Raw genomic sequence first — 12,015 nt, forward strand, 5'->3', positions numbered from 1 at the left:
CTAAAGTCTTAATATATCCATTGTCTTTGCTATTTCTGAAATTTTCTTTTTTTAAATGGCAAAGATCCAGTTGGATCATAATTTGTCCGACAAAACAAACAAAATAGAGAAAAGAAGTAAATCTATTTCTAAAAGCAATTAATAGTACTAAAAAAATGCATTTTTCGTATTTGAATATAAAATTCTCTGAACAAATTCAGATATACATATAGAAAGTACAATGTAACATTAAGATAATGGACTGACCCAACTCACGTGGGCTTAGCTTTTGTCTTTTCCAAAATCTAGCTCAACCACAAGTCCCCAATCATTTGTTTATTATACAAGCCGAATCACAAATCACAAAATATTCACATGCATAATAGAAAAGTTTCTCCACCTCCACACCATAGATATACATCATCTTTGCCATGTTTTATGTGAAATTACATTTGATATATTATTATTATTATTGCTGATTTATTAAAATAATTCACGATATCATGATAAATGCAATATAATCGTGCTTTGAGAATTAGGTGTCGGGTTCTGTATCTCTATATATATAACCCACAAAGGGTGATACGGGTAATATTCCCAGACAAAACTTCTCATCTGGACCACATGCCTCATCACCCTATTGCGTAAATGTGTATTCCATTTTTCAATAGGGTAATAACCTTTTTGGATTAGAATATTGGTCTATTACCCAAATACAAACAAGGTTCTAGTATTTACTATCTTCTTTTTATTTTTCATTTAATTATACAAATTCCGAAAACTACACTTTTATACAAACTTTGAAAAGTTTTATATAAAAAATTGAATGTAACGAAGATAAAACTGAAAAGCCAAAGAAAATCACTGTCATATACAAATATAAATCAAACTAAGAATTATTGGTGGTGAATCATTCAAATGTAACGAATTTTACAAACTCGAACCGTAACCCACATAATTAACGCTAAATATTAGCGGTAAATTGTAAATTAGCTAAACTTCAGCTATGTTAACTAATTAACTAGTATATATATTTATTTTTCACGTGATTTCCCTCAAAATAATATTAATTTCTTCTTGAAATCTTAAAATATTACTTATTATGAAATAAAAGAACTAAAACCTCGCTTATTAAGAAATTGAGGGAGTATTGACTAAGACAGATAGTCGGTTGATTATGCAATAGAGATGTATAACAATGTTTGCCGTTGAAAAATGGACGTAATGATCCAAATTACACCATTCTTTTACGTTGAAGAAAAAGAAAATTTAATGTTTTAATTTAAGTTTATCACCATCACATTATTATTTGTTCCACGTAGACATGTTTCTAATTTAAGATATGTATTAGTAAGTTGGTATATTTTTTTTTGGTAACATATCGATATTTTGCTATTATATCTTTAAATAGTGAATATTAATTTTTTTAAGAAGTTAAATTAAATATCATATCAAATACTAAGTTTTCATTTTTAATTCGGTATATATCAAATAGCAAAATATCATGTCAATGTTTTGCTAGTGTTTAGAGATTTCTAAAAGGTTAAACTTACTTGCATATATTATATTAAAATAATATAATTTATCATGATTAATGATTTAATAAAGTATAATATATATTAATTAATTTTGATTAATTAAAAAAATATTATATTATTCAAACACATCACATGTATATATACTAATCATTTGCGATAAGTTTACCTTTTTGAATTTAGTAACAAATTTGAACGTCATATAAGATAAATTTATTCTTACACAGTTCATAGATATATATCAGTTGCACTCTATTTTTGAAGGTGTAAAGTATAGTATATGCTTGGAATTTACGCAGATTCAGTAACCTTCAAGGAAGTTTTTTTAATTTTTTTATTTTGCTTTTGCATATTTCTGTTACTTATAAGGTTGGCTATCGCTTTTTTGACTGGATATTTTACTTTTCCGTCTCAATTTATGCAATACTGATAGAACTCAAGACTATCAAATATTTTATATGTCTTTTAAATTTTTGATATTAATTATTGTGATTTGTAATATTATTTTTTATGTGATTCTGAAATAATATATGTTAGTACTTACTATTTTCTATTTTATGTGATATTGATAGAATTTCAAACATCAATCAGTATTTTTTTAACTAATCATAGATAAAAGAATCTACAAACGATATTTGGTCATTGTGAATCCAGTATATAATGTACGAATTAGCGTACGTGAACTAAACTATATTTACCCAGATCGTGTATATACGTTCTAAACAAATATTGAAAATTTATAATAATTGATTATAAACTCTAACATATCAAATTAAAGTTATTATAAAAATTTAGTAACTCTAAATCCAAAATTTATCTTTATTAATTATCAAATTATAGTGATTGTATAAGTGAGTTATGAATATGAGAACTGTCGCACCTTTTTTATTTTGTCGGCTTTCTCTAATTAAAGTGAAATTATTGAGAAGGGATTATTTTATTTTTAAAAAAATCGTCACTTAAAATTGAGTTACATTGTTTCAAGTTACTTTTTTGAAATCCTAATTAAAAAAGAATGACTCTTTTAATTAATATGCAAAAATAAAGTTGGGATTAGGAATTTTGTTGTTTGAGGAAAGGTATGAGGCACCTCCAAGTTTAGTAGTTCTAACAAGTTGCTTTTTATCAACTTATGTTTGACTTAAATCAACCTTGAATAAATTGGACGTAATGATCAATGTCACATAAATTGAGACAAATGAGCAACATATATTGAATCCGTTCTGATATGAACTCATATATCTAGTCTATATAAGAAAAAGTTAAAGTGTACCAAAAAAGACACTAATAAAAAATAATACACAAAGATAATGCGTGCATTATTTTTTGGGGAACTTTCACAAATAGCCATTATAATAAACTTAATTATGCTCCATAGTTATAATTTGCATATATACGGGTTGTAGCTACATTTTAAGTTGTCTCGTTTGTATAATTTGCGGATTTGTATAATTCATAAGTTTGTATAATTCGCGGATACATTTGTTGTTATTCGTCTTGTGTTCCCAAGATACTTAGAACAAAATTTTGAAGAACTTGGTAAAACACAATAAAGTTTAAGAACATTTTCACAACTAGAAAATTAAAACTAGTAGAGAAACTAGAATCAGAAACAGATTAGAAAAAATATACGAAATATTTTTTCTTAAAGAAGAATTGTTGTCAATCTGTGTTTAAAGAATCTTACTGATTCCAACAAACTTTGCAGAAACACGAAGTTACCAAAGTTTAATGAACCAGTGAAGAACAGAAGAACATAAATTAATTCACAAATCTAAAATCTGTAACACATACCAGAATATGGAAAAACAGAAAGAAGATCAAGCCCACTGAATGCACAGTGTCCCCTTAAGGAAATTATTCTCCTCTAGTATCCGAGGTTTGATTTGGAATATGTCCTCCCAGGATAGAACGATCTCAATCACCAGTGTATTGATACCCAAAACACTGGTGTCAGCGAGCCACTCAACGACAGTAAAGTATACTTTGAGTACTAGATTTAGTAATAGAAGAAGTCCAGAAAAATTCTATATTTAAAATGAGAGGAAATTCCTCAATTTATAGAAAACAAAGGGTAGTGTGAAAAGGTTCTTATTGTGCCTTACCGGAAAGGTCACAAACCTTTGGAAAAGTCACAATCTTTCGGAAAGGTCACCACCTTTCATAAAAGTCACAACTTTGTCATAAAAGTCGCAACTTTTCATAAAAGTCACAACTCTTCATAAAAGTCGGAACTTTTCATCAAAGTCACAACTCTTCATAAAAGTCGCAACTTTTCATCAAAGTCACAACTCTTCATCAAAGTCGCAACTCTTCATTTTTCATTCACACCTTTTGAAACCCAACATTTGTATAATTCAATTATTTTTGTATAAACTCGAAAGAATTAATTTATACAATTACAAACATCTGAAGTGTAAATAGTTATACAAATTATATTATACAAAAGTTATACAAATTCCGAATTATACAAATGTGTGAATTATACAAAACTAAAAATCTGAGCCACGTAATTATAGCTAAAAATAGGTCGCGAATTGTAATTATGAAAAACTATAACTATGTTAAGTAATTAACTAGTATATATTTGTTTATACACGTAATTTTCCCAATTTTTTTCCCGCACTCTACCAAATGAAGCTCTTTAAATCATAGTATTTCTTTCTAGCGGTGTGGCATTCGTTAAGAAATTAGTCATTCACGAAGAAGAACATAGAGCTGTGTTTTCACTAATTTATTTTTGAATTAAATTTTATCTCTTGAAAAAGAAAAGCTAATTAATGATTTTTTATTATATAATTAAGAATTATTTTAATTAATATTTTTAAAATATTCTAAGATGTCTTTTATTTTGAAATATAAAATAAAATAAATACAGCCTCACATCTGGCTTCTTCTTCAATGGTATATAGTAGAGAGAAGAACAAGATGAGGCAGTAGAACGAAGAAGAAACGAGCATCATGAATTCAATTTCTCCTTTGTAAATTCTATTTTTTTTCTCGTCAAGAGCACTTCAGTTTCTTCATATCCCCTCATCAGAACCCAAACATACTAATCTCTTTCATTTTCCCAGCTATGCTTCATCTTCTCCAACTCAAGTACCAGCCAATTAGTAATAAGTCGCAATTTGAAATCCACCCTATAAAAATGTATATGGCCATCGTGAGTTTCCTCATTTACTGTTTTGCCTACGATTACCAGATCAAATACATTTCAACAACTTGTTCAAACTATGATAAAATAGTTTGCTCTGTATTTGGTCCTCTCACATTGACATCTTACTCATCTCTTTTTCCCCTCACTTTGTCCACTTTTCTATTCAGTGTCTGCATGTCTTGTACTCTGATGCTAAGTTGATGAATCAAACACTTCTCATGAGGTACTCCGCAGAAAGACGACACAATAATATTATATTTCGTATTTGATTAATTATGGGGGGAAATGAGCACATATATTGCTCAATTTAGAGCGGATATAACTTATTTAAATCTTTAATCAAAAGAAAGTTGACGCTTTATTTTTATTGACTTGCGAACTAAAAATTTGGGTAAGAAATTTCGTTCACTGAGGAAAAGGTATTATGCACCTCTCGAATCTCGTTGTTTTAGCACAATCACTTTAATGAGCAAGAAGATAGGCACCCTCGAGTCCCGAATACCTTGAGATATATGATGTATCAATGCAACGTCTTAAAAGATATGCCCGTGTATCTAGTGGATCTCACGTGCATCTTATAGACCTTACGCGTATCTCTCGTGTGCATCTTAATTACTACATATAAGGTGAAAAAAACATCCATCTTAATAATTTCTTTGTAGCTAAATATAACATCACAATTTAAACATGTGTAATCTTGTTTTGCAACAACCATATATATATATATATATATATATATATCCTAAGCGAATATGAATTAATCATAACTCAAAGTGAGTCATTACATAAAACAGAAAACAAATAATAAGACAAAGGGAAAAAGAGAAAATTAGCATAAGAATTGAACTTTTTATTACTTATCAAATTACAATCAAGATAGAATTAGAAAAAAATACAAATTATTTTAAGAAATTAGTGGGCTATAGTCACAGCGACATTCAGGTGATGTTGCACTAGTAGTCATCCAGTTATAAATAAACCATTACTTGTAGTATATCTTGATTTTAGGTCATAATGATCTAAAAATTATGTAATAATTTCCGTTTAATAAGAGTTCCGGATGACGTTATAATTATCCCGCCTCCATATATTATAACAACTATATATATTATAGCTCCAAACAAATTTGGAATGACTATATGAATTCTCACTTTCATTTAAGGTCATGTTATCGTACTGGACCACAAGTGTCTATATACTAGGAAAAACTACTTAACTAGACATACACCACTATCATATATACTAATTTTATCTCTACTTTTAAACAATTACATATATTACCACTTTTAATATTTTATACCATATATTTTAAAAGATACAATCAAATAAACAATTCCATAAAACTAGGATTTATTAATACCAAATTTGGAGTAAAATACATTGAGATCAATCACTTTAAAATTAACCTAAAATAGAGTCCTCAATTATTTACTCACTTAATTCTCTCCATAATTTATACCTTGACACCAAATTAATTATTTCTCTTCCACATTTTTTCTCCTAGCGTCACTAACACTCCGATGGCCATCCCAACAGAGAAGCTAGCAAGACCACAAGTAAGATCGGAGGAAAGGTGAGGATATCTATCAAAAAGATACTAGGAATTGATTTTGGGGTTAACCCATGTACTAATTAATAATCACAACTATGATTAATTCATAAATATCCAAAAATCCAGTCATAGCAACCAACACAATTGACTTCATTATCAACTATGGCGCACAACATCGAGGAAGTCGAAGAAGGGAGCCATTTCATTGCCGCTAAAATTGGACATTTTTTTGTTGGTTATAAGATGCATAGAAAAACAGTTTAGGTGCATAGAATGGACAGATCAATACATCTAATCATTAAGTATATATTAGATACATAGAAGAAACGTCAGATACATAAAAGAATAATTTAGATACATATAATGAACATATCATATACACAAAAATTCAAATTTTAAAATATTTTTTTATGAGCCGTAGATACTCCAAAGATGTTATACGTGTGATTTCCTCCTTAATTTATGTATTTCAGTTACATTCCTTATTTAAATAAACTTAATTATATGTATCTGATTAATTAACATGTATTCGAGATACATGTATCAGTTACATTCCTTATTTAGAAATAATTATCGAGATACATGTATCAGTTACCTTCCTTATTTAGATGCAATTATCAAGATACATGTATTTGAGATACATGAATCTAGGCGCGTTAGATACGTGTATCCGCAGAACAAATTATGGTAGCTTGGTAATATTGCAAACTCATGGGAAAGAAGGTAATTAGCTCCTAAACTAATGGGATTTGTGTTGTTTTCCCTATATACTATGGTAATATATGTGGCCCTTCTAAGTTGTAAGGGATGAACCATTTTTCTGGATCAGTAATTGTACTACATTCCCTTTCTTGATATCTACTTTATACCATAAGGGAATTTTAATCAAATTTGTCTATGGTACACATCGTATAATTTGGACTTGATTTCAACAGCACGTCTGTATGAGGATATATTCTTATAAAATATTTCATTTTTTTCCTAAAATTAGACGTAAGATTCTATTGAAAAAGATCACTCCAGCTGGACATATAGATTTGTTTTTCCTTTAGTAGATACATTGTTTTCAAGAGGGCATTCAAAAAATATATACATTTTGTTCTTATCGGAACTTAAATGAAAAATGCAACATTTATAATTCTTGTAACGTAGATCTTGATCCTTGACTATATTATATACACTTTTCATGATTTCATGTACGTAATTATCGAAACATACAAGTCAACGTTATATAAATATATTGAAAAATAATAGTAGTATTAATAATGAAATTTAGGTTTGCACTTGAAGCATGTATTATAGACAGCTAATTAAATAAACAAAGGTGTGCTCTGATCTCTAAAGATTTAAGCTAATAATGAAATAATCACATACTTTAACACGTTGATAGGAGAATGTTGTTTTCGAAAAGAGAAAATTGCATTAAGAACACAAACCAAACCAAGCAAGCAAAATTTTTTTTTTTTTTTTTTAAAATGTGTGAAAAATGAAAATCCAAAAGGACTTTAGTGACCTTACAATGTTCTTGGAATATTTTAAAGATGATAGATTATATTCTTTTCATTTTCATCTTAATTTTGTTATGTCCTTATCATACAAGTGATCAAGAACAATCTAGATATATCCTATCCAACAATTTTCACCTTTTTTTTTGGCTCTCTTTTTGCTAACATAATGCCTCTATATATAGCTTCATGATATGTTCAATTTTTTCAACTACAAATCAACCCTAAAGTTCACTTCAAAAACTTTCATATACCATTTCTTGTATCATTCACAATTTCTAATTTCCTCTTCACTAAAAGCTATTAATTAATCTTGGCATTTGTCCAAACTTATCATTTAATTTAATTTCTATTTTAAACATGGATATGGTGATGAAGTTGGGAGCATCAAGCGCGGTGGTGATTTTCACAAAGAGTAGTTGCTGCATTTCCCATACCATCGAGACCTTAATCCGTAGTTTTGAAGAAAACCCTACAGTTTACGAGCTCGATACACATTCAAATGGGAAGCAAATGGAGAAGGCATTGATGGAACTAGGGTGTCAACCAAGTGTGCCAACAATATTTATAGGGAAAGAGTTAGTTGGTGGTGCAAATGAGATAATGAGTCTTAATGTGAGGGGTAAGCTTAAACAATTGCTCATTAGGGCTAATGCCATTTGGGTATAGAAATTAATAAAGACTATGTAGCAAGTTTACTAGGTCTAGGAGTTTTCATAATAAATTTACCACTTTATATATAGAAAGTCTTTTAGCTTTGATCTTTGTAGTTTCCCTAACATTGTGATTCTTGATGTATAAATAAAGTTATAATACTTTAATATGGTCATGTAGCTTGTCTTTTCTTGGGATACATGCATTTAAGTTTACGACTTATAATTTTTACATTTTGAGATTGAGCAAGGTCCATCAATTGACGATATAATCTTTAAAAATGACCTTTAAAATATTTTATGTTACCTTAATTGTTATTATCAACATCAATTGTAGTCTTTGTGGTAATCCAGCTCCCACCAATTCAAGTAACCATATCAAATCAACAAACTCAATACACAAAGCCTAATTTTCTTTTCTAGTTTCCTTCACATATTTTCTGCCAATACAAATATATATTTCACAAAAGACTTAAAAACATTATGGAAATGGTGATGAAGTTGGGAGCACAAAGTCCAGTGGTGATTTTCAGCAGAAGCACTTGTTGCATTTCTCATAGCATCGAAACCCTAATTCGCAATTTTGGAGCAAACCCGATTGTTTATGAACTTGATAGACTTCAAAATGGGAAGGAATTGGAGAGGGCATTGGTTGAATTAGGGTGTCAACAAAGTGTGCCTGTTGTGTTCATTGGAAATGAGTTAGTTGGAGGTTCTAATGAAATTATGAGTCTCAACATTAGAGGCAAGCTCAAGCAATTGCTTATAAGGGCGATGCAATTTGGGTATAGAAAATATATGCTTGTAATTTTATTTTATTTTTTAAATAACCATGGATCAGGGGCAACTTGGGCACAACTCGACTAATTTCATGAGTACTTGAGCTACCTACATCAGCAGAGGTATTGGATAACGTAACTCTATCCACTAAGACTTGGACTGAAGGAAAGAAATCACCTAGTATTTGCCTCGGCGGAGATTTATATGCTTGAAATTATGATAGCTAAAATGTCTAGGTCTTGATGTCATTTTTGGGCAGTGAAAGACCTAGTTATTGAGGTTTTCTTTTATTTCCCTTTTTATTAATCTCCAATTTTGTTGTTGATGTATTATTTAATATAATAATTAATGGTATGTTTTAGCCATACAATGATCATCATTTTCTGCATTATTAATTCATAACACATTCCTAATGTTCTTCTTGCACACAGAACGAGCTATATATAAGGGTTAAATAAAAAGTTGAAAATATTAATTCCTAAATAAAAGAGCAAAAAAAAAACTTATATTTTATCATTTGTATGATAGATGAAACTGCATCACATCCTACAATCTTGAAAATGAGAAGGGAATATAACTACCTTTTAAATATTCCCCCTATATATGATCTTGGGCACTTTATGTGTAACGTGGATAAAATGACTAACATTCCAAAATAAGAGTTAGCTATCAAAATTCATCGTGAAATAGCTCGTAGCTGATAAGAGTTTTCTAATAATTTGTCGATAATGAAATGTTCCCTCCGTTTTATTTTACGTGCCTTACTTTGATTGGATACAGAGTTTAAGAATTTTTGTTTTTTTGGAATTTTGTGGTTTTACTAAATATACAAAGTGACATTCTTTTTTAGCAGACTGAAAATGAAAATTAGACACATAAATTGAAATGGGGTTGTAACAAATGCTTTTGAAATATTCCAAATCTATAGTGCATCAAAGATAAAAAGGGCCTCAAGCAAGAAATTAAAGAGGGTCGATTGGTACTTCCAAGTTCCAAAAGCCATATGCTTTTTTTGGGGATGAGAAGGATGAGAGATCCAGGCCCATTGGGGCGGGGTGGTGCGCGGGTGCGGGGTGAGTGTCACAATTGATTGATGAAATCTATTCTTATCGTGAAATAACTTTTGAAGTTGAGTCAGATACAAACTTGATTTACTTAACAAACTCCTTTCAGACAAACCTGGCCCTCCCAAGTATAAAAAGTAATATCCTTCCACTTTCTTGTTGGAGAAATGAATAATTACTAAATCACTAAAGGGTGTGGTGAGATGAATGAAATTCTTTCATGTTTAGCTAAAAGTCTCAGATTTGCGCTCTGAGAATACTCCTAGTAAAAATCGATTTCTCTTTTAATGAAGTCTTTGTGACACAAATCTTAATAAGCCGTACTAGTTGGTTCTGGATACCGAATCGTTCTTCGTGGACCTGTTGTTGCAATAAGGTCCATGCAAATCGTACATTATTACAAAGTACAAAAGGTAAAATAATAGGACAAATTAAGAAAAAGGGTACGGTATATATACTAGGACATCCTTATCATCAAGTGATTCTCACTAAGAAAAAGAAATTAATAAGAAGAAAAAAAATGGTATGCTACCTCGAAAGGCCACATATTACCAACTCCTTCTGTTTCATTTTATGTAACATCATTTTTTTAATGATCAAAAAGATTAAATTTGCTCCTGAATTATATGAGATAGTACATATTTACTATTTGTTGATAGTCTTAGGATCTAATGTATTCTCACTGTTATTAAAATATGCTAGATTTGTCCTTATTTTCATATGGCAAAAGCTTCACACCCGGTGATGTCACGTATTCCAGAATCAAGACATATTTCTTTAAATTTCATGTCGGTACAAACTATGTCACATAATTTGAAACGGCGGCATACATTTATATGGGTATGTGATAGAAATTTTGACAACGTGGAGTCATGGCGTCTCAAAAGCAATATGCCTTTATGCTCTTAAAAATGTGCTACCCTTTACAAGTTGCATTTCCCCCCTTCTCCTTTCCAAAAGAGAACATGAACAAAAAAAGATGCTAAAAGAAAGTCTTTTTTTCTTTCTTGTTTTTTCATTTCTGTGCCCGATATACTCATATTGATTCGACTAAATTTTGATTCACGCATTGCGAAGGCTCATTTCTGGAGACGACGCTCCTAATAGAATTATTCTTTTTCATTCTCAAGGATTTGAACCCGTGATTTCTAATTAAGGTCGGAGTGATCTCAACCGTCCCACCATAACCTATTATTGGTATGCTAAAGAAAAGTTGTAATGAAGATACATTCACCTTCTGATCAAGACTTTTTTAAAATTGGATACAGGAACACAATCTGCTACTAAATCTATTGATCAGAGTATCTTTTCCTTTTTGGGAATGAGTTGTGTTAAATCTTTTGTAGATTCCTCAAATTATTCTCCACATTGTATAATAGCATTTGTCTTGATTTGTCTGACAATTCGAGATCAAAGTCAATTCTTAGTCAATTCAAAGTCGCCCTCAAAATTGCTCTTCAAGGTCAATGAGTTAAAATCCAAGATAAATTATATATGGATGGGTTATCCATTAGCTAAGAAATCTATATATGTAATCAAAACCTAATCTTGATCTAATATACTTAGTCAAATCAATTGCGGATCTTTGCATTTGTGGAGAACTTTAGTGATGTATACTATATGTATGATCGTATATAATAAAATTATGTATTATCCATAATTTACAGGTGAAGGGTGTTCAACTGACCACCCATCGATGGTTGTAACTCCGCCACTACCTATGTAAGAGAATTGGCTTTAAAAATATAGTATAATTTTGTGTAGAATGAGATGATATTTAGTATCATAGC

At 29.9% G+C, this 12,015-nt stretch overlaps 1 protein-coding gene across 1 annotated transcript; it reads left to right on the top strand.

Annotated features, from left to right (window-relative positions):
- The first annotated feature begins 8,088 nt into the window (after positions 1-8,088).
- Positions 8,089-8,397, top strand: LOC125843152 (monothiol glutaredoxin-S2-like). The gene has a single exon (XM_049522374.1). It carries the CDS (start codon positions 8,089-8,091, stop codon positions 8,395-8,397), a length of 309 nt encoding a protein of 102 aa, XP_049378331.1.
- Positions 8,398-12,015: the final 3,618 nt, after the last annotated feature.

The sequence above is a fragment of the Solanum stenotomum genome, chromosome 10 (genome assembly GCF_019186545.1).
Source record: "Solanum stenotomum isolate F172 chromosome 10, ASM1918654v1, whole genome shotgun sequence".
NCBI classification, from domain to species: Eukaryota; Viridiplantae; Streptophyta; class Magnoliopsida; order Solanales; family Solanaceae; genus Solanum; species Solanum stenotomum.

Excerpts from the sequence above, each read along its gene's own strand:
- LOC125843152 (XM_049522374.1), top strand. The coding sequence starts at position 8,089 with ATGGATATGGTGATGAAGTTGGGAGCATCAAGCGCGGTGGTGATTTTC.